Source organism: Vigna angularis, chromosome 1 (genome assembly GCF_016808095.1).
Source record: "Vigna angularis cultivar LongXiaoDou No.4 chromosome 1, ASM1680809v1, whole genome shotgun sequence".
Lineage (NCBI taxonomy): Eukaryota > Viridiplantae > Streptophyta > Magnoliopsida > Fabales > Fabaceae > Vigna > Vigna angularis.
The window spans coordinates 63,738,325-63,761,174 of record NC_068970.1 but is presented as its reverse complement, the minus strand read 5'-3'; the positions used below and the strand labels follow the sequence as shown (position 1 = coordinate 63,761,174).

The following is a 22,850-nucleotide window of genomic DNA, read 5'->3' as shown; positions in this document are numbered from 1 at the left end:
TCTCTAGAGACTTTGCATGATAGCTAGAAAAATATGATGCATTTTATACTTATTTACATGAATTTTATATTTTATCTTCTAATTTTAATGGTAAAAAAGAGTGAAAGTTAGAAGTTAAAATATAGTGAGAGTTAGAAGTTAAAACATATTTAGTATGTTGAAGAAAAAAATTATTTTCATTACCGTAACAACTTCAAGGAGGCACTTGGAAACACTCAATTTGAAAAAACAGATTTTAACCTTTCAAAACACATCCTTATCAAATTACTAGAATTGACAGATGATTCAATAGGTTGGACAGGTGGTTGGAACAAAATTCCAAGAGAAATAGGTGAAGCATGAGTATGACAACATGTAGATGAGTATGACAACATGTAGATTGGTTGGAACAAATTTCCAAGAGAAATAGGTGAAGCATGAGTATGACAACATGTAGATGAGTATAACAACATGTAGATGATGATCAACAACAGAATGTAGATGGTCGGGACCTTGAAGAAGGATTCACATAGTAATTCCAAATTAGAAAAAAAAATTCCTTGAATAAACTCAAAATTTTCAAAATTTCCTTTATATAGAAGTAAGAAGCTTCGTACTTGGTTCTACAAATTTCTCATATAAGAATAAAGCATTTAATGATAGGAACTAAAATTAAAGATATAATATAATTCATAAATTGTCATATAATAATAAACATTTAGTAATAAAAACTAGAAATGAAAATTTAATACAATTCAAATGAAAAAAACTTACCGTGTGGTTGATTTACTTTTTATTTTTATTTAAAATACGTTAATCATGTCACTAGGAAAATTGTTAAGTATCCGAGTAGGACACCTAACTATAACGCTCACAGTAAGTCAAAAGAATAGTGAATGAATGAATTTCTTTTATTAATGGTGATAGAATTTTCTGAATAAACAAAAGTAAACAAAGATAATTTGGAGTATAATGTCCTTCAATTACTTAGGAGCATAACCTCCCTCAATTACTTGGGAGCATAACCTCCCTCCCAGGACTGTGGCCGGTCAACAAACTCAATAATAAAAAACATAACCCTAACAATAGACTCTAGCTTTATTTATACTAATTATTTCCCGTCCAACTTATACTGAATATTTTCCTAGAATATAGCTCTATTTACTATAATTATCTTATACTAAATATTTCCCTGGAATACAACTCTACTTACTATAATTATCTTATACTGAATATTTTCCTAAAATATAGCTCTATTTACTATAATTATTTCCCGCTCATCACCTACCAGTAACTTTTCAATCGATCGGTTATAGCTCTTCACCCTGCCTCCTACCGTTCGGCTTGCTTCCCCCTCTCTGCTACCATTCGGCATGCTTTCCCCTGCCTCTTACTGTTTGACTTGCTTCTCCCTGCCTCCTACCGTTCGGCTTGCTTTCCCCTGCCTCCTACCGTTCGGCTTGTTTCCCCTGCCTCCTACCATTCGGCTTGCTTCCCTCTGCCTCCTATCGTTCGGCTTGCTTCCCCCTGCCTCCTATCCTATCATCCTATACCCTATCAAAAATAAACAACATTCAATATTTAATCCCACAACCATTCACTCTTGTGTAAATCTTCTATTCCTCTAGTGGAATTGAATATTGGCTTCAGCACTTCCAATTGATCAGCACACTTCACCACCTCTTCATCATTAATTTCTCTTTTCAACTCCTTTGCTTCCATTCCTGACAGTAGAGTTCTCTCTAATGGATTCTGCTTTACATGGAAATTTATCTCCTCCAACACAAGGGACTCAATTATTTTAGCTTTGAAACAGTCCTCTCTGTCAAGTTTGTGCTTCACTGCTTCAGTCATAGAAAATGTGACTTTTTCATTTGCCACTCTTAACATCAATTGTCCTTGTTCTACATCTATCAATGCTCTTCCTGTTGCTAAGAATGGTCTTCCCAATATAATTGGGACTTTAGCATCTTCTTCCATGTCAAGAACCACAAAATCAGTTGGGAAAATGAATTTATCCACCTTCACTAGAACATCTTCCACAATTCCATAAGGATAAGTCATTGATCTGTCTGCCAATTGTAAAGTTATCATAGTGGGCTTTACTTCACCAATACCCAACCTTTTAAAAATGGACAAAGGCATCAAATTGATACTTGCTCCAAGGTCACATAATGCTTTACCCACAGTGATGTTTCCAATCTCACATGGAATGACAAAGCTCCCTGGATCCTTCAACTTGGGAGGTAACTTTTGCTGAATTATTGCACTGCACTCCTCTGTGAGCATAATTGTTTCATCATCTTGAAGCTTCCTCTTCTTTGACAGCAAGTCTTTCATAAATTTAGCATAACTTGGCATTTGTTCCAATGCTTCAGCAAATGGAATATTAATGTGGAGCTTCTTAAAAACATCAAGAAATCTTGCAAATTGCGTCGCCTGTTCTTGCTTCTTCAACCTTTGAGGGAATGGAATGGTAGGGACATACTCACGCATCTTTTTCTCACTCTCTTGATTTTTTTCTCCCTCTTCCTTCTCCTCACATTTTCTCTCAACTTCTTTTTCAGCACTTTCTTCTACTATTTCTTCCATTCTTTTCTTTTTCTCTCCCTCCATCTCACTCTTTTTTTCATTCTCTATCACTCTTCCATTCCTCAATTGAATTGCCTTGCATTGCTCTCTTGGGTTTGGTATAATGTCACTAGGGAATGTGCCAGGAGATCTCTCAGAGAGTTGTCTTGAAAGCTGACCAATCTGGTTCTCCAAATTTCTGATTGAAGCTTCCTGGTTCTTGAAATTAGTCCTTGTCTCATTCATGAAATTTGAAGTCTGGTCCACAAAGGTAGAAGTTTGCATTGTTAACTTCTCTAATGCATTTTCCAACGTAGACATCTTGTTTCCTTGATTGTTGGGTTGTGCTTGATATTGATATGGAGGCCTTGGCGGGTTAGATTGGATTGGATTACTCCAAGGTCTCGCTTGTTGGGGTCTCCAATTTGCATTAAAGTTGGTAGAAAACTGATTCTGTTGTTGTCCCACTACATTCACTTGTGCCTCTTGTTGATTGGCCTGACATTCACCATTCTGATGCATTCCTCCACAAAAGTCACACACTGGAGATATTGTATTAACATTATTTGCTTGCATATTTCCCAACTTCTGAGTCAAATCAGTGATCTGTTGTGTTAACAACTTGTTTTGGGCTAGGATATCATCCAAAGTATTAACCTCCAACACTCCAGCTTTTCTATTTTGACGATCAAACTGCATATTCACTGTGTTGTTTGCCATTAGCTCAAGAGTCTCCAAAGCTTCTTCTGGTGTTTTGAGATTGAATGATCCTCCACTTGCTGCATCCAACATTGCCTTAAAAGTGGGTGAAAGACCATTATAGAAAGTCTGCACTTGCAACCATTCAGGTAAAGCATGATGTGGACACTTCCTCATTAGCTCCTTGTACCTTTCCCACGCCTCATATAAGGATTCATTGTCTTGTTGCACGAAGGAGGTGATCTCATTCCTCATTTTTGCTGATTTGGAAGGAGGGAAGTATTTGGTTACAAATTTTGTAGCCATATCCTCCCATGTAGAAATACTTCCTTGAGGTAGTGATTGAAGCCAGCTTTTAGCTTTATCCCGTAGTGAAAACGGAAAAAGCCTCAAACGAATTGCATCATCTGAAACTCCATTATACTTCAAAGTATCACAGATTGCCAGAAAATTCTCTAGGTGAGAATTAGGATCTTCTGAATTTGCACCTCCAAATTGATTCTGTTGAATGACTTGCAACAATGCAGGCTTGATTTCGAAATTGTTAGCTTGAATAGGAGGTCTCACAATGCTCCCTTGATAACTATTAGGATTTGGCATTGAATAGTCACGAAGAGTCTTTCTAACAGGTTCTTGGTCTGCCATTGTTAATGCCTCCTTTTCTTGTTCAATTAATCTTTGTTCTTGTCTTCTTTCTCTCTTTCTTCTTCTTGCACTACTTCTATTTCTTCTAGCAGTGCGTTCAATTTCTGAATCGAAAAGCAATTCTTCTGGGCCAACAGTACCTCGCATAAACAACTAAAACAAAAAACACACAATACTGCAACAGAAATTAGGTGACAATAAAATTGAAAATAAAAAAAAAAACTCAAAAATAAGAACAAAAATTCCCTAACATCTACAACTCAAATCTTAAGCCAATTAGATCACTAATATCAACAGTAATCAATCCCCGGCAACGGCGCCAGAAACTTGATGTATGTTTGGCAAGTGTACCAATCGTAATTGTAGTAACAAAATATCGTCCTCTGGGATTGAATGAGTTGAGTACCAGTTTACTAACTTACTTAATTTTGAGTGATGAAATTTATGCAGTGAAATGATGAACATAAACAAGTGATGGAAATTCAAATGATATAAACAATGTTAGAGAATTGATTTCATACATTTTCATATAATTTCCTCCCCTTTTCAATCGATGTGTAAATTATAATTATCCACTTGAGTTTATTTAGAGCTTGTTTATCCCTAATCCCTTAGTAGGCAAACGTATCCCTTGAATTTGAATCCCCAATCCCTTAGGCCAATTACAAATTCAACAAGATCATGAAGAACAATCATATCTCAATTCAAACTAACTAGTCCTGCCCAATTTCCCAATTGTGACAGCATCTAATCTGTTATATTTATAAACGCAAGCAATTCCCAATCTTCCAACTGTGAAACTGCTCATAGAATAGACATTAAAACATAAATAGAACACTGGGATAATTAAAATGAACTTAACATCAATTGAAAAAGGTTCAGAAAATATAATCCAAAGCACTACATCAATCCACTAACAAAAGGAAATTTAGTTCTGCATAATGGAAAAGAAAAATCAAAAAGCAAAAAGTTCCGCAAAAAGTTGCAGCCAAAAGCTCCAAGAAGAAGACGAAGAAGAAGCACCCATTTGTTGTGCGTGAATACCCTTTTTGTCTCCCCGTTCCACGTGTTTTCATTCCTCTCCCATCATTTCCACAAATTCCTCCTTTTTAGGAGTGGTTTTCCTTTTCCCTAACTTCCTCCAATTTTCCTTTAATTTAATCTCTTTAAATCAGTCATAAAAGAGATCAATAACTGCTCCTGGAAACTTTCACAGCCCATGGAAAACTCCCCACTCTGCCTGTGTTCTTCTCTGCTTTAATTCTGTTTTCTTACGTGAATCCACATATTACTCCACAAGTTGTGGGAACTTTCACAGCACAGTTGTTGAACTTTCTGTTTTGCAACTCCATTTAAAAGCAACATCCACATGTAACTCCACAGGTTGAGACTGTTCACAGCTTGGTTGTTGAACTCTCTGGTTTCATCTTGGTATCTTGTACATCAATTCTTTCCAAATTGTGATTTTGGCACTTAGAATCATCAATCTACAATAAAAACACAAAATGCCAATGTATGATCCGAAACAAAGATAATCCATGACTAAATCCTTCAATGAATGCAATTATGCATGCAAATGACCTAAACTAAGACATGAATGCAATTACATTTACTCACACATCACACGTTCCCAACCAACGCACTCCACCACGCTTCTGACAGCCATGCCGGACGGTCGTCCACTCTGAGGTTGCCACGCGTCTTCCTCTACCGCTGAACGCACGTTCAGTCTGGCCAACACGCTGCTCTCCACTACCGGTCTCCGACTCAGCTCCATGTGCGCCACCTGGCGTCCGTTAGTGGGCGTCAGCTGTCTGCGGTCGCCATGTGCGCGACTGAGGTGGCTCGTCCTCCTGCTGCCACGTGGACTCCACTACGTTCGTCATTTTCGAGGCCTGACACTTGGAATGGATTATCTGAGTTTAAACCAGTGCTAAGCATACCCATGATTTGTTGTCGTCACTTCAAATATTGCTTCAAATATTGTTGTTGGGATATGAAGAGGGGACACCGGGTCACCAGGTAAGTTGATGAAAAGACCTTGTTTCAAAACTTTCATGGCCTTTCTATTGGTTGATGGACTAATTAGAAAATATTGGCCAATAGGCCAATTTATGCCCTTTCTTTGTTTTGATTAAATAGGGTTTTTGCTATAATTTTTCTGGTTGGGTTGTTGCTAGTTATTTTAATTATAATTATTTTTTGTTAAATGTGTTTGATTAATTGGTTTTTTTTGTTAATTTTTGAAGTGGCTTAATCATAAGGTTCCTTGATGAGCAAAAGCGTAATCCAGTAATTGTGAGCAATGAACTTTCATGTACTGAAGAAGATAAACTTTTAAGGGTGTTGAGGGAGTATAAATCTGCCCTTGGGTGGAAAATAGATGATTTGCAAGGTATTAGTCCTACTGTGTGCATGCATAAAATTTATTTGGAAGAGGATTTCAAACCTGTGTGGCAACCACAAAGGAGGCTCAACCCGACTATGAAAGAAGTGGTAAGGAAAGAAGTAATTAAATTGCTAGATGCAGGAATTATCTACCCAATTTCTGATAGTGAGTGGGTAAGTCCTGTTCATGTTGTACCCAAGAAAGGAGGAATGACAGTGGTGATCAATGAAGCCAATGAGCTCATTCCTACAAGAAAAGTCACAGGGTGGCGGATGTGCATAGATTACCGAAGACTGAATCAAGCCACAAGAAAGGACCATTTTCCACTTCCATTCATAGATCAAATGATGGAAAAATTGGCAAGGCATGCATACTACTGCTTTCTAGATGGGTACTCGGGCTACAACCAAATAGCAGTAGCTCCTGAAGATCAAGAAAAGACAGCATTTACATGTCCCTATGGCGTCTTTGCCTATAGGAGGATGCCCTTCGGTCTCTGCAATGCGCCTGCAACATTTCAAAGGTGTATGTTTTCCATCTTTTCTGATTTGATTGAAAATTGCATTGAGATCTTTATGGATGACTTTTCTGTATTTGGCTCTTCATTTGATTCTTGCTTAGCTAATTTAACCTTAGTGTTAAAAAGATGCCAAGAAACTAATCTAATGCTAAATTGGGAAAAATGTCATTTTATGGTAAGAGAAGGAATTGTTCTTGGTCATCACATTTCTGCTAAAGGAATTGAGATTGATAAAGCAAAGGTGGAAGTAATAGAACAATTACCTCCTCCAGTGAATGTAAAAGGGGTAAGATGTTTCTTAGGTCATGCAGGTTTTTATAGGCGGTTTATCAAAGACTTTTCTAAGATAGTAAAGCCTATGTCTAATCTTCTTGAAAAAGAAACCCCTTTTGTGTTTGATGATGCATGCATGCAAGCATTTTTAACTATAAAAGAAAAACTTTTTTCTGCTCCTATAATGACAGCACCTAATTGGTCTTTACCATTTGAATTGATGTGTGATGCAAGTGATTATGTTGTGGGTGCTGTATTAGGACAAAGAAAAGAAAAAGTGTTTCATGTGATCTATTATGCAAGTCGAGTGTTAAATGAAGCTCAAAAGAATTATGCCACGACTGAAAAAGAATTGCTTGCAGTAGTGTTTGCATTTGATAAATTCCGATCCTATCTTGTTGGGTCAAAGGTTATTGTTTACACTGATCATGCTGCTTTGAGATATCTATTTGCTAAGCAGGATGCCAAGCCACGATTAATACGTTGGATTCTCTTATTACAAGAGTTTGACTTGGAGATCCGAGATAAACAAGGGAAGAAAAATTTGGTGGCAGATCACCTTTCAAGATTGAAGCTTGAAGACGGGAATAAGGACATCAAGCCTATTGCAGAGGAGTTTCCAGATGAAAAGTTGATGGCCATTACTTCCTTGCCATGGTTTGCAGATTTTGCTAATTTTCAAGCAGGAGGTATAATTCCAAATGACCTTACTTTTCAGCAAAAGAAAAAATTCCTGCATGATGCCAAGAGCTATTTTTGGGATGACCCCTTGTTGTTCAAAAGATGCGGAGATGGTATGATCAGAAGATGTGTTCCTGAAAATGAATTTGAGAACATCCTTTGGCATTGTCATGGGTCAGATTATGGGGGGGCATTTTTCAGTTGAGAGAACAACTTCTAAAGTGTTGCAAAGTGGCTTTTATTGGCCTACCCTTTTTAAAAATGCCCATAGTTTTGTGAAACACTGTGATAGATGTCAAAGAGTTGGCAATATTTCCAAGAGACATGAGATGCCCATGAACAACATACTTGAAGTGGAGATTTTTGATGTTTGGGGAATAGATTTTATGGGGCCTTTTCCACGCTCTTTCTCAAACCAATACATTTTGGTTGCTGTGGATTATGTATCTAAGTGGGTAGAGGCTGCTGCGTTACCAACAAATGATGCCAAGGTGGTGGTTTCCTTCATCAAGAAACAAATTTTTTCCAGATTTGGGGTACCAAGAGCAATCATTAGTGATGGGGGCTTACATTTCCATAACAAGCAATTTGCATCACTTTTGGGCAAATATGGTGTGAGACACAAAATAGCTACCCCTTATCATCCCCAAACCAGTGGACAAGTGGAAATTTCTAATAGGGAGTTGAAAAGAATTTTGGAAAAAATTGTGAGCTCATTTAGGAAAGATTGGTCAAGGAAACTAGATGATGTACTTTGGGCTTATCGAACAGCTTTTAAAACTCCAATTGGAATGTCACCATATCAGTTGGTGTATGGAAAATCTTGTCATTTACCGGTGGAACTTGAGCATAAAGCATTTTGGGCCATTAAATTGCTAAATTTTGATTTGAAGACTGCAGGTGAGAAAAGGCTGCTTCAATTGGATGAGCTAGATGAATTTAGATTGCAAGCTTATGAGAATGCCCAGATTTATAAGGAAAGGACAAAAAAATGGAATGATAAAAAAATTGTGCTGAGAGAGTTTACCCCAGGGCAACAAGTTCTATTGTATAATTCCAGACTTAAATTGTTCCCTGGAAAACTCAAATCTAGGTGGTCAGGTCCATTTGTGGTTCAAAAAGTTCTTCCCTTTGGAACAATTGAAATCTCTGACCTTCATGCCGAGAGGAGCTTTAAAGTAAATGGTCAAAGGTTAAAGTTGTATTTGGGGGGGGATTATGAAAAAAATAGGTCTACTGTTTCATTCACAGCATCACATGGTGCTGCCAAAACTGGAGGTCCTTAGTTCATTTAAAAAAAAAAAAAAAAAAACTGAAGAAGTGAAGAAAGGGGCTGAAGATAGTGTACCTCATTCGAACCCATCTGCAAAATTGAAAACCCTAAATTTTGCAGGATTTTCCTCCAGCCAAATTCCGACAGCAAATCCGCCACCGACAAGATGACACACCAACGCCGCCAACCACCGCAGCCCACCGTGCCTGCAATGCGGCGACCCACTGTGCCACTGCGACGCTCAATGCGGACGAAGACGATAGCACCGCGGCGCCCTGATGGACCTCCGCCAGTCGTCGTTGTCGACTCCACCGATCAGCGGACACCGTCTCCGCCACCACTCCGTTCAGTGCCGCCACCATCACATTCGCCATCGCCTCCATCCCGTTCGTCATTGCTAGCATCCCATTCACCATCGTCGCCACTCCAGTTGCCATCACCACCGGCGGACTCCCATGACCCAAACCACCAAAATCCTCGTCTTCCACTCCGAATTCCACTCCACTGCCGCAACAAACTCCGCAATCCGCTTCGCTGCCGCAACAGACCACCGCTGTTGCTGAATCTGTGCGCCCTAATACAGTGCCACCAGTCGCAGAGCAACGTCCAAGGAAAAGGGTTCGTGCCTCCGCTAATTCCAATGGCATCACTTTTCAAAATACAGAACAGCGGTAGAGGTACGCCACATTACTCAAGCGGGTGATTGTGCCTACGCGTTATTGTGATGAAAATACACTGAGCACTTTAGGCATGTCGGATGAATTAAATTGGATGCTTGAGAATATTGGTTGGAGTTCTTTTGTCACTTTGAAATACCCTGCTTACGTTCGGCTTTCATTTTGTAATTCTTGTGGGACGTGTGGCTTTGTACGGCCGTTCTGTAATATTGAAACAGTGCTCAAGGACGTTCGTCCTTGAGCGTTCGTTCGTTCATTCTGGAATTTTTTTTTTAGTTGAAAAAAAAACTGTTTGAATTATTATTAAATGTGATTTCTAAATTATATGGTTATGCCAGTATTTTTGGGATGTCACATTAGTGGTATCATAGCAGTTTTGTTCTTTTAAGGACATTGTAGGTTGTGAGTGCACCATGCATGTTTTGTTGTGTGCTCGACGTTCCTTTATTGAGTATTTTAGACTCTTTGAACTTGACTAACCATCGTTTTCCCTACCTCTCAGAGAACTAATGGCACCAAGACTTCCTCCCCCACCACCTACCGAACGGGATGTACCTGATAACACCCGGCTGTTGGAAGCAGTGATTGAAGGACTGCAACAGCAGAATACTGTTTTGATGCAACAGAACGCGGCTGCTTTGCAGAGTCTAGAAGCTGCTCGAGTAAATTCTGAAGCGACCCAGAGGCAACTGATGGAGATCCTTGCGACTACTAAGGGTACGCTTGGAGCATCCGCTTCAAACACTACTCATCAGACCGAGTGGAGTTTGGAGAACTTTCTGCAGCATCGTCCAGCTAAGTTTGATGGGAAGTGTCCTCCTGACGAGGCAGATCAGTGGCTGCGGGATATGGAGCGTATCTACGACGCCAAGGAATGTCCGAACGATCGTAGGCTGGCATTCACTGAGTATTTGTTAACTGGAGAGGCCAGTCATTGGTGGTCGAGTGCGAAGATGTTACTGACGGACTCTCACAGTCCCATTTCCTGGGAAGTCTTCAGAACTAAGTTTTATGAGGAGTATTTCCGTGACAGCGTTCGTTTCTCCAAGGAAGTAGAATTTCTCCAGTTGGTACAAGGTGGCATGTCCGTTTCTGAATACACCAACAAGTTTAAGCACCTGGTTCGTTTTAACACTATGGCTACAAGTGAAGAATGGCAGTGCCGAAAATTTGAGAACGGGCTGAGGAGTAATCTGAAAGTGCTGTTATTCAGCCTATGCATTAGGTCTTTTCCTGCAATGGTTGAGAGGGCCAAGGTATTGGAAAAGAATGTGGTCGAAGCAAAGCAACAGAAGAGGCAACAACAAACAACTAGAGGGCCGATCATGTCCAGGCCAAATCTGAATCGGGGTAGGATGTCGTACGTTCGTCCAGCACAACCATCGAATTCAAATGGGTCTCAAGTTATGGTTATTGCCGGACAGTCTGGGCAGTATGGGGCAGTCAGATGTTTTCAATGTGGAGGACCACACTATCGATCATTGTGTCCTCAGTTGTTGGGAGTGAAGTCCTGCATTCGTTGTGGAAGGAACGGTCATCTAGAACGCGAGTGTAATATGGGTGGACGAGCAGCAATGAGGTCGCCGAATGCTGGGAGAATGCAACAAGGTCGGGGTGGACGAACGCATGCTGTTGGTCGAGTCTACGCAATAACAGGCGCTGAAACTGCTAGTTCAGCTACGCTCGTTACCAGTATCTGTTTATTGCTTGGAAAGCCATGTTGTGTATTGTATGATTCGGGGGCGACACACTCCTTCATTTCGAAGGCGTGTGTTGAGAAATTGGGTATAGCCGAACGCGAGATGCGGTTCGACTTGGTAGTGTCAACCCCAGCGGCTGGTGAGGTTAGGACGTCTACTATGTGCGTCAGATGTCCTATAGAGGTTGAGGGGCGTATGATATGACAAATATCATATATTTCATTAACTCAGGTCTATAAGGTCATGGGGACTACATATTTTCCAAATCTCATAGTTATAACTAGAGACCTTAATATTCGTGTGAAAAATGATACCACACACGTTAAACAAACATACATAAAGAGCAAAGCAGATAAAGGACACACACAGTGCATAATTAAAATAAAATGTTCGCAAGTCGGCCACAAGTGACCATTAAGAGTACAGTCCAAATATAAAAAAAAAACTTTAAAATGGAAAGTGGTCGCTGGGTGGCGATCTTAAGGTAAGCTCCGTCGAGGGAGCTCTGGTACGGAATGCAGGAGGCATAGGTGGAGGGATTTGTCGTTCATCGCTTTCGTAGTCGATGATGATCGTAATAGGGAACAGATCCAGCAGCCTCGGTGCCCTCATAACTATCCAATCGTTTTCTTTCAACAAAAATTTGTATGTCAATAATAGAAGAGGAAGGGAAAAATTCAATAAAAATAGGGTTATGATCGGTGTTCTTACCATACATGTATCGCGGCAGCAGAGAAAAGATAGTGCCAGTGGGGTCTATCTCCGCTTGCAGGCGCCTGATCCGATTACCATGGTTGTTGAACCAGCATTACACGTTATATTCGCCGGCTTCTCCGAAGGCCCTTAGTCGAGACGCGATCTCGAAGACTTGAGCTCTGCTTGGGTGTGTGACCCCATAATTGTATATGTTGGTCATCATCTTAATCTGATCATCAGTAGGACGTCACCGCTGACAGTTGGATCTCGCTATTTCTATTTCTCTTTGGATTTCACTCATCCTTCCTCTCGAAGTATTTCTAAAACATAAAAATAATAAAATTATATATATATATATATATATTTGGTGTTTTCTTTATTTGTTTTTGTTTCCTTTTAGGTTTATTTTTATCCAGTCGGTCTTTGTTGTTTCAATGACTAGCCTCAGATCTATTTCACGGTCCTCGCAAATGTTCCTAAACGGATCTACATCCAAGTTTGTTCGTGTCCATTTTGTGCATACAAATAAAATTTTCTTTTTTTTTAGTTTAGTTTTATGGGGTACGTGGCGTTGTTCTACCCGATTGTCTCTGCCATACCTTCAAACGAAGGGAGATTAACGTCTGGTTTCCAGCCGATATACCCATTTTCTTTGTTAAGACAATGTGTTCTTAGTTTTAGTTAATAAAAGGAAAAATAGAAGAAGAAGAAAGCAAATAAAGGAGCAGAAGTAAAATAACAAGCAGAAAAGAAAGAAGAGAGCAGAATATAATTGCGAGTAGTAAAAGCTCAGAAAAGAAAAAGTGCATAAAAGGAAGCAAAGAGGAGAAAGGAAAGAAAAGAAGGAAGAAAGAAAGAAGAAGGAGAAGCAGGGTAAAGGAAAGGAAGAGATAGGAGAAAAGAAGTACTTACTCGCCACGGAGCAAAGCCTTGGAAACTGAAGGTTGAAGTTTGGCTGGAAAGGCTTCCGATCTCGCGTTCAAGCTCTCCAATCTCCAACACTCAGGCGTTCAGATCTCACAAGCTCTCACACTCGAACAGATGGGGATACAAATCTTTCATGGCATCTTCTACTTCCCAAGTAGAGTCGCCCATCTTCTCGTCCCAGACGACTTTCACTAATCTGACTGCTTTCCTCTTGTAATACTTGGTGTTGCTATCTTCAATTCTAACGGGTTGCATCTCCAGCGTTATTCTCATCACTCTATAAAAGAGATTGCCAAGGTCGATGCACATCCTCTCTGATGTGTAGAGTTGCCTCCCACAACTCATATAATAAACTTATCCGGGCAGTTCCCACCGCTCAAAGAGCTTATCAGGGCAACTCCCACCACTCATACAAGGAGACAATTCTGGATCAACATACACATCACATATCTTACACCAAAATCATGGCATATCTACACTCACTCATATAGCAAGAGACCCTCTTTAATTTGAACATTTCATACTCCCAAAATGTGGTAAAAATCGCATAATTTTTTTTTAACCGATATTATTGAAGACTCCGGTATGCACGACCGGAACTGTGGGCACAGTGAGGTTTTTGGCTATAAAATGAGGTGCTAGCCGCGTTGGGCGACACGTTGAAACGTTGAGATTTTTGGAGGGTGTGAGAGAGAGTGAGATCTGAGCACCGAGAGTTCTGAGTGTGAGAGCTTGTGAGATCTGAACGCCTGAGTGTTGGAGATCGGAGATCTTGAACGCGAGATCGGAAGCCTTTCCAGCCAAACTTCAACCTTCATTTTCCAAGGCTTTTCTCCGTGGCGAGTAAGTACTTCTTTTCTCCTATCTCTTCCTTTCCTTTACCCTGCTTCTCCTTCTTCTTTCCTTCTTCCTTCTTTTCTTTCCTTTCTCCTCTTTGCTTCCTTTTATGCACTTTTTCTTTTCTGAGCTTTTACTACTCGCAATTATATTCTGCTCTCTTCTTTCTTTTCTGCTTGTTATTTTACTTCTGCTCCTTTATTTGCTTTCTTCTTCTTCTATTTTTCCTTTTATTAACTAAAACTAAGAACACATTGTCTTAACAAAGAAAATGGGTATATCGGCTGGAAACCAGACGTTAATCTCCCTTCGTTTGAAGGTATGGCAGAGACAATCGGGTAGAACAACGCCACGTACCCCATAAAACTAAACTAAAAAAAAAGAAAATTTTATTTGTATGCACAAAATGGACACGAACAAACTTGGATGTAGATCCGTTTAGGAACATTTGCGAGGACCGTGAAATAGATCTGAGACTAGTCATTGAAACAACAAAGACCGACTGGATAAAAATAAACCTAAAAGGAAACAAAAACAAATAAAGAAAACACCAAATATATATATATATAATTTTATTATTTTTATGTTTTAGAAATACTTCGAGAGGAAGGATGAGTGAGATCCAAAGAGAAATAGAAATAGCGAGATCCAACTGTCAGCGGTGGCGTCCTACTGATGATCAGATTAAGATGATGACCAACATATACAATTATGGGGTCACACACCCAAGCAGAGCTCAAGTCTTCGAGATCGCGTCTCGACTAAGGGCCTTCGGAGAAGCCGGCGAATATAACGTGCAATGCTGGTTCAACAACCATGCTAATCGGATCAGGCGCCTGCAAGCGGAGATAGACCCCACTGGCACTATCTTTTCTCTGCTACCGCGATACATGTATGGTAAGAACACCGATCATAACCCTATTTTTATAGAATTTTTCCATTCCTCTTCTATTATTAACATACAAATTTTTGTTGAAAGAAAACGATTGGATAGTTATGAGGGCACCGAGGCTGCTAGATCTGTTCCCCATTCCGATCATCATCGACGACGAAAGCGATGAACGACAAATCCCTCCACCTATGCCTCCTGCATTCCGTACCAGAGCTCCCTCGACGGAGCTTACCTTAAGATCGCCACCCAGCGACCACTTTCCATTTTAAAGTTTTTTTTTTTTTATATTTGGACTGTACTCTTAATGGTCACTTGTGGCCGACTTGCGAACATTTTATTTTAATTATGCACTGTGTGTGTCCTTTATCTGCTTTGCTCTTTATGTATGTTTGTTTAACGTGTGTGGTATCATTTTTCACACGAATATTAAGGTCTCTAGTTATAACTATGAGATTTGGAAAATATGTAGTCCCCATAACCTTATAGACCTGAGTTAATGAAATATATGATATTTGTCATATCATACGCTATTGTCTTATTCATTTCCAAAAATAATATTTAATTTCTTTGAGAATAGCTCTCATTTTTATACTCTTATGCTAACACACATTTATAATTTTCCAATTATGAAACAAGAGCACATAAAATTATATCCTTCAAAGTATCTGTACAATTATACCACTAACCGCGCAGAACAATATAACCACTAAAGCATTACAATTGAATTTGAGACACCCTAACTCGTGTATACTTATATATTACAATTTTCGTTGAGCTAACACCACAAAACACATGGCTCCATTCCTAACACCCGTCAAGACTTCCTTGATCGAGATCAGCTTCAAACCATCTGAGTCGGGAAACACCAATTCCTTTGCACCACAATCTATGAGAATGCGATTGGCAGCTAGCCAATCCATTCCTAGGATTACTTCTAAATCTTTTAAGGGTAGACAGATGAGATTCACCTTATAATTACGCCCCTCAACCTCTATAGGACATCTGACGCACATAGTAGACGTCCTAACCTCACCAGCCGCTGGGGTTGACACTACCAAGTCGAACCGCATCTCGCGTTCGGCTATACCCAATTTCTCAACACACGCCTTCGAAATGAAGGAGTGTGTCGCCCCCGAATCATACAATACACAACATGGCTTTCCAAGCAATAAACAGATACTGGTAACGAGCGTAGCTGAACTGGCAGTTTCAGCGCCCGTTATTGCGTAGACTCGACCAACAGCATGCGTTCGTCCACCCCGACCTTGTTGCATTCTCCCAGCATTCGGCGACCTCATTGCTGCTCGTCCACCCATATTACACTCGCGTTCTAGATGATCGTTCCTTCCACAACGAATGCAGGACTTCACTCCCAACAATTGAGGACACGATGATCGATAGTGTGGTCCTCCACATTGAAAACATCTGACTGCCCCATACTGCCCAGACTGTCCGGCAATAACCATAACTTGAGACCCATTTGAATTCGATGGTTGTGCTGGACGAACGTACGGCATCCTACCCCGATTCAGATTTGGCCTGGACATGATCGACCCTCTAGTTGTTTGATGTTGCCTCTTCTGTTGCTCCGCTTCGGCCACATTCTTTTCCAATACCTTGGCCCTCTCAACCATTGCAGGAAAAGACCTAATGCATAGGCTGGATAACAGCACTTTCAGATTACTCCTCAGCCAGTTCTCAAATTTCCGGCACTGCCATTCTTCACTTGTAGCCATAGTGTTAAAACGAACCAGGTGCTTAAACTTGGTGTATTCAGAAACGGACATGCCACCTTGTACCAACTGGAGAAATTCTACTTCCTTGGCGAAACGAACGCTGTCAGGGAAATACTCCTCATAAAACTTAGTTCTGAAGACTTCTCAGGAAATGGGACTGTGAGAGTCCGTCAGTAACATCTTCGCACTCGACCACCAATGACTGGCCTCTCCAGTCAACAAATACTCAGTGAATGCCAGCCTACGATCGTTCGGACATTCCTTGGCGTCGTAGATACGCTCCATATCCCGCAGCCACTGATCTGCCTCGTCAGGAGGACACTTCCCATCAAACTTCGCTGGACGATGCTGCAGAAAGTTCTCCAAACTCCACTCGGTCTGATGAGTAGTGTTTGAAGCGGATGCTCCAAGCGTACCCTTAGTAGTCGCAAGGATCTCCATCAGTTGCCTCTAGGTCGCTTCAGAATTTACTCGAGCAGCTTCTAGACTCTGCAAAGCAGCCGCGTTCTGTTGCATCAAAACAGTATTCTGCTGTTGCAGTCCTTCAATCACTGCTTCCAACAGCCGGGTGTTATCAGGTACATCCCGTTCGATAGGTGGTGGGGGAGGAAGTCTTGGTGCCATTAGTTCTCTGAAAGGTAGGGAAAACGATGGTTAGTCAAGATCAAAGAGTCTAAAATACTCAATAAACAAACGTCGAGCACACAGCAAAACATGCATGGTGCACTCACAACCTACAATGTCCTTAAAAGAACAAAACTGCTCTTATACCACTAATGTGACATCCCAAAAATACTGGCATAACCATATAATTTAGAAATCACATTTAATAATAATTCAAACAGTTTTTTTTTCAACTAAAAAAAAATTCCAGAATGGACGAACGAACGCTCAAGGACAAACGTCCTTGAGCACTGTTTCAATATTACAGAACGGCTGTACAAAGCCGCACGTCCCACAAGAATTACAAAATGAAAGTCGAACGTAGCGGAAACTGACCGAACGATTTACACATGAAGTACCGAACGATCGAACTTAAGCAAAATAAAGGAAATGAGGTGGTCAAACGACCACTCCAACAAACACCTACACTACTGGCCGAGTGTCTCACTACTCGGTCTTCACTTCAACTTCAATTAGATTCTCTTCATTCAGGGCCTCTTCCAAACGCTCGTCCCCCTCTGCTCACATCCACACGGATAATCATTGCAATGACAAGACGGACGTACAAAACGAGACAACACAAGAAAACGCAGTGTAAGCTTATGTAATTTAACTCATGCATCAACATACAAATTCAAGTAAACAGTTCATTGCACACATACATATCAACGCACGCATTCATCACATATCAACACCCTTTAACGTACGTTCAAGATAAAACTCAATACTAGACTGACCGTCCGGACTGTATGAATTCTGCATAGTTACAGGCGTTCGCGCACCCGGGTGGTGTGGTAACTGGCATCCTCATCAGCTGCCACCCGAGGTTAGTACGTCCATCCAAAGTACCTCTAAGGACGACGACCTCCTGCCGTTCCCACGCATGACGTGCGTCCTCTACTTGAGGACGAGCACTCACGGAACATCAGGATCGAACAGCCAGCATTAACTTCCCACAGTCATACTTTACAAATTCCAACATTTTCCAAGAGTCGTTCCTACCTGGAACGCTCGTTCAAAGATCACAACTTTCATTCCATCTCATATACTTTCCGAAATTTACTATTCATCAATGCGTCGTCCCTAACTGGAACGCTCGTTCAAAAGTCACAATTTGTTTTCATCTCATATATTTCTCAACCTTTATCATTTATCATTTTATACTCATTATCATCATTTCTTTGAAGACCATCAGAAACCGAACGTTCTGTCCCAAGAACCGAGGACGAACGCTGTGGACGAGACCGAAAGACGCTCGTTCGAATCAGAGTACGAACGACAGAGTTAGTTACATTCGGGAATAGCCGAGTAACCTCCTGTTCATTTGGACGAACGCAATTACCTTGAGAATCAGTTGAATGAACTGACGCTCGTGAACTAAAACCAGTATTTCAAGAATAATTTAAGTATGGAGGCCCTAGGCCGGATACATCAACGCGAACATTTCAAGACTTCCAGGGAACGTTTTTATAAAATCATCGTACTGAACCCACTGCCAGTCAATGACCGAACGTGGCAAATCTAAAGTTGGACGTACGCTAATTTCAGAAACTAATTTACGAGAAAGAGTACGAGCACTCAGTATAAGACCGAACACCATTTTGAGCGAGCGCTCGGTATAAGACCGAACACCATTTAAACCGAACGCTTCCCAGTACGAACGTCAGGTGTGAAACCGAACGTTTAATAACTTACAGTAACAGCACTTGATAAATATACTAAGGGACCTTTGAAGAAATGTTTACGAACGGGAAATATACTATTTCGAACATATATATATACATGCAAATAAGGAAGAATGTAGTTTATCAAAAATACCATACACAACAGTGCTTGGCCGAACGCTCAAGCAAAGTATTTTAATGTGAGGACGCTCGTCCTCGACCAGGATTCTACCCAGATGACAGAATCCTATTTCCAATATGTTTGTCAAGAAAAATGAACGGTCAGTGACCGTTTCGGTAACGAACGTATAATATTACGGGAATTAACAGGATGGAAATCTATCAAAGAATACTCAGATACAAACAGTGCTTGGCCGATCGCTCAAGCACAGCATTTTTACACAAGGACGTTCGTCCTCAACAAGATTTTCATTCAAATGGAAGAATTGATATTTCAACCATGTTACTAAGAAAAACCGAACGGTCAATGACCGTTCAGTACGAACGTACATATTCATGGAAGTTCATTTTCAAATCCAGTTATATTCCAGTTCGTTTTTCACCATACAGTTTCATTCGTTCATGTCATAGTACATTTCACAATCCTCATAAATTCCATATCATCCAAATCTCATATATTTCATACATCATACGTGAAATCAGTCATATTTCATTTTCACTTAGCAACAACGAACGTTCATGCCACTTCAATCATAGCAACATCATGCATTATTCTCATTCAGTCAAACAACGAACGTTCATGCAACATACATCAAAATAGTTAAATTAAATAAGCTTCCCTTACCTGGAAATGACCGAACGTCCACAGACGCACAAAGACACTTCTCCACTCACAGATTCTATTCGTCAACGCTCGTTAACTCAACTACCACCAGTAACGCTCGACACTATCAGATCTCCTACTATTACGAAGGAAAACAACGTACGAACTCAGAACTGAGTTGCATGGTATGAGAACGAACGTCAGAGAGCAGGAAGGGACTTACCAGTCCAGCTTCGCCAACCGAACGTCTTCTCTGGAAGTCCTTGACGCCGAGCGTCCTTCAACGGTGCCGGAATACAGATCGGAGGAGATTAAACGGGTGGTTCTTTCAGAGAGAAGGTGCAGAGAATGAAGAGAGAAGGTGGAGAGAATTGATCTTCAGAAACAAAAATGAGGGTGTGCGCAGAGAGTGAAGAATAAGTCCTGAAACTCTCAGATTTTGCCTCCCATTGCCTGCCAGACGCACTTTCACAGACTGGCAGCCACGTTCCCAGCCAGCGCACTCCACCACGCTTCTGACAGCCATGCCGGACGGTCGTCCACTCTGAGGTTGCCACGCGTCTTCCACTACCGCTGAACGCACGTTCAGTCTGGCCAACACGCTGCTCTCCACTACCGGTCTCCGACTCAGCTCCATGTGCGCCACCTGGCGTCCGTTAGTGGGCGTCAGCTGTCTGCGGTCGCCATGTGCGCGGCTGAGGTGGCTCGTCCTCCTGCTACCACGTGGACTCCACTACGTTCGTCATTTTCGAGGCCTGACACCATGCAATTAGAAGTTTGCAGTAAATAATTTTTACTAGCCACGACATATTGTTTCAGTGATTGCACTAAATTAACTGAAACTATGGTCCAGTATTCTTAGACCTCTACTCCTAAACAGAAGCCAATGTCACTACAGGACAACTGAAACCAACAAAGTTGATAATGCCTAAGTTCTTAAATTTTTATATTTTTTTGAATGCAAAAGGTTGAATGACAGAAAGAGAATAGTTACATTACATCTACAACAAATCAATGGTTTTCAAGGAATTTGGGATAATCCCAACATTAACTGGACAAAAAAATGTGAGGATTTTTCCACACGTAGAACACAGGCAATTATGCAATGAAAAGCATGGTCAATTATATAGTCTTGTAAACAGTTTTATTTATTTAAAGCAAACCAGAAGGCCAGACATGGAAGGTATATTGAGGTCACTAACAGAGCTGGACTTAGACTTAAAAAAGTACATCAAAGTAAAGTGAAACACTGTCATCTCACCTGTGTATCTCCTTCCAAACCATGCCTGTACAACAGAGCATCCCATTTTTCTGCTGAATTTCGAGCTGGACGCATTACAAGAGGAACAGGCCTGCCATTCAGCACTACCAGAGACTGAAGCAGTTCAGTTTCACTTTCTGCTGCATCCGTAGAAAGATAAATAATAGGCGCATCAGCCTTTTCAACCACCCTCAAGCTGCAGATTGCATCTTGAGGAATGGGGTAAAAGCAACTTGGCTTTTTAGCATTACTGCAAACATGAAAACATATCATCAGAGATAACATAATGGTGGAAAAATTAAGGATGAACAAACCAAATTGCAGAATTTCGAAATGTAGCCATGAAAATGCTGCTAGCAATTGACTTGTCACAAACAACCAGGCCACGCATGCAAAGTTCAGACCTTACATAATACATACATGATGCTTATCATACTCAAGTAATATGAGAAAATGGTCCATGGCATTATCAATGTAAAGAAATTTTGCACTATCTCAAATATGGTAACTTTGCTGACATTTACAATAGCTACATTAAAAGTTAGTTATCGTGATTTCTTACTAGTTGAATAGTTTTCAAAACTTTTTACATTGACAATACATAGAAATTAAATTCTAACTTTATATGGGTTACGATAGATTACAAAGGGGAAATGAAAGAAAGAGAGGGTATACCAGAATTTCAAAAACCCGTGTCTTCGAAAATGCAATGCAATGAAGTTCCTTCCGAGAAATGTCTGAATAAACCGTTGGGCAGTGAGTGAAATGAGGTGATTAGGTTCAATGAGAGTCTTGCATTGGTGTGCAATTGGCCCACCAGGTTGCATCACCCATTCTGGCTCCACTTCAGCATAGAACACATCCCCAATTGCCATAACATCATCATCATAGTTAAACTTCCCCAGCAAATCCTGAACCGTCTTGCTCTTAGGATTCCGGGTATCCTCATCCCACACGGCTTCTTGTTTATTCATAGTCACACCTAAACCCCCCCAACTTCTTCAACCATTCATCGTCCAAGTAACAAGGCGTAGGCTTCGAAAAGTAACACAAAAACTTATCAATGTGCATGTGACCCTTCTTTAAATTCGAAAACTCCTCAAACGAAAACACCACTTTCTTCCCCAAGCACTTGTTAATGCGATCAATATCCACAACTTTATCGTACCGGTAATCCACCTTGGAACTAGGAATCACTAAAGCCCTATTTAGCAAAGCAGCGAAAAATATATGTTTCTCCAAACAAATCAAATGGTTAGACATTTGCCCAGACACGCATATAGCAAGTAAAAATTTACCATCCCTAGGGTTCCACTGGATGGTTCTCCTCTGCGACAAATTTTGATCCACCGTTCTACACCTATCGTAAACAACACCGTTCAGAGTAGCGTTTAAATCGAACTCAGGCTCAACTATGTTCCCCGAGGAATGCGGGTTCAACAAAACCTGCTGAATCTCTTGGTTGAGGGAAATCTGCTTGAACAACACAGATTTCAGATCCTCCCATTGGTTCGGATCCGACGCGTTGGACCGACGCGTGGTGTTCCACGCGGTTAAGAGTCCTAACTGTTGTCGCCGCAAGAGGTTAATGGCGCGCAATTCAGATTCCTTCATTCGATCAGAGATGGAATCAAATTGGAAGGAAGCCTGAGAAGATTCTGTGGAAATTGGCGACGGAGAAGAAGAGGATGACGAGGAGGAAAGCGAGGATTGCGACAATGTACTTCTTTTGGTATATGAAATTCCGGCGAAAGAAGCGTGGAGAGCGATCTTCGACATGGAAGACGGCGGCCGGGGACGGGGGTTTGCGGTGGTTCTGGTCGACAAGGTTGCGGCGGTCGTCCTCCTCGTCGGAGGAGGAGTCCATGTGCATTAGTATGTTGTTGGCCACGACGGCGACTGAGTTGGGGAAGAGTGAACGAAGTAAGCTCAGATGCAATCTTTATTTCCTGCAAAAACTGATCAAGAAAATAAATATTAATA

General features: G+C 40.9%; 1 protein-coding gene, 1 non-coding gene and 1 pseudogene across 4 annotated transcripts; 1 reads left to right on the top strand and 2 right to left on the bottom strand.

The window, feature by feature from the left end:
• Positions 1–904: 904 nt before the first annotated feature.
• Positions 905–20,326, bottom strand: LOC108347264 (uncharacterized). 3 transcript variants are annotated; one of them, XM_052878078.1, is made up of 3 exons: positions 19,830–20,326; positions 19,628–19,745; positions 905–4,047 (listed from the first exon to the last, which is right to left on the bottom strand). In XM_052878078.1, the coding sequence occupies exon 3, from the start codon at positions 4,039–4,041 to the stop codon at positions 1,561–1,563; it is 2,481 nt and encodes an 826-aa protein (XP_052734038.1). In that variant the 5' UTR covers positions 4,042–4,047; positions 19,628–19,745; positions 19,830–20,326; the 3' UTR covers positions 905–1,560. The 3 variants fall into 3 exon arrangements, with proteins under 3 accessions (XP_052734038.1, XP_052734043.1, XP_017441920.2); XM_052878083.1 differs by having other exon boundaries at positions 19,628–19,742; XM_017586431.2 differs by having other exon boundaries at positions 19,628–20,326.
• LOC128195125 (small nucleolar RNA R71) lies at positions 3,401–3,507 on the top strand. Its single transcript, XR_008246697.1, has one exon. It is a non-coding gene; the product is annotated as a small nucleolar RNA R71 (small nucleolar RNA).
• On the bottom strand, positions 4,072–22,812 carry LOC108347475 (O-fucosyltransferase 36-like; annotated as a pseudogene).
• Between the last annotated feature and the right edge of the window lie 38 nt (positions 22,813–22,850).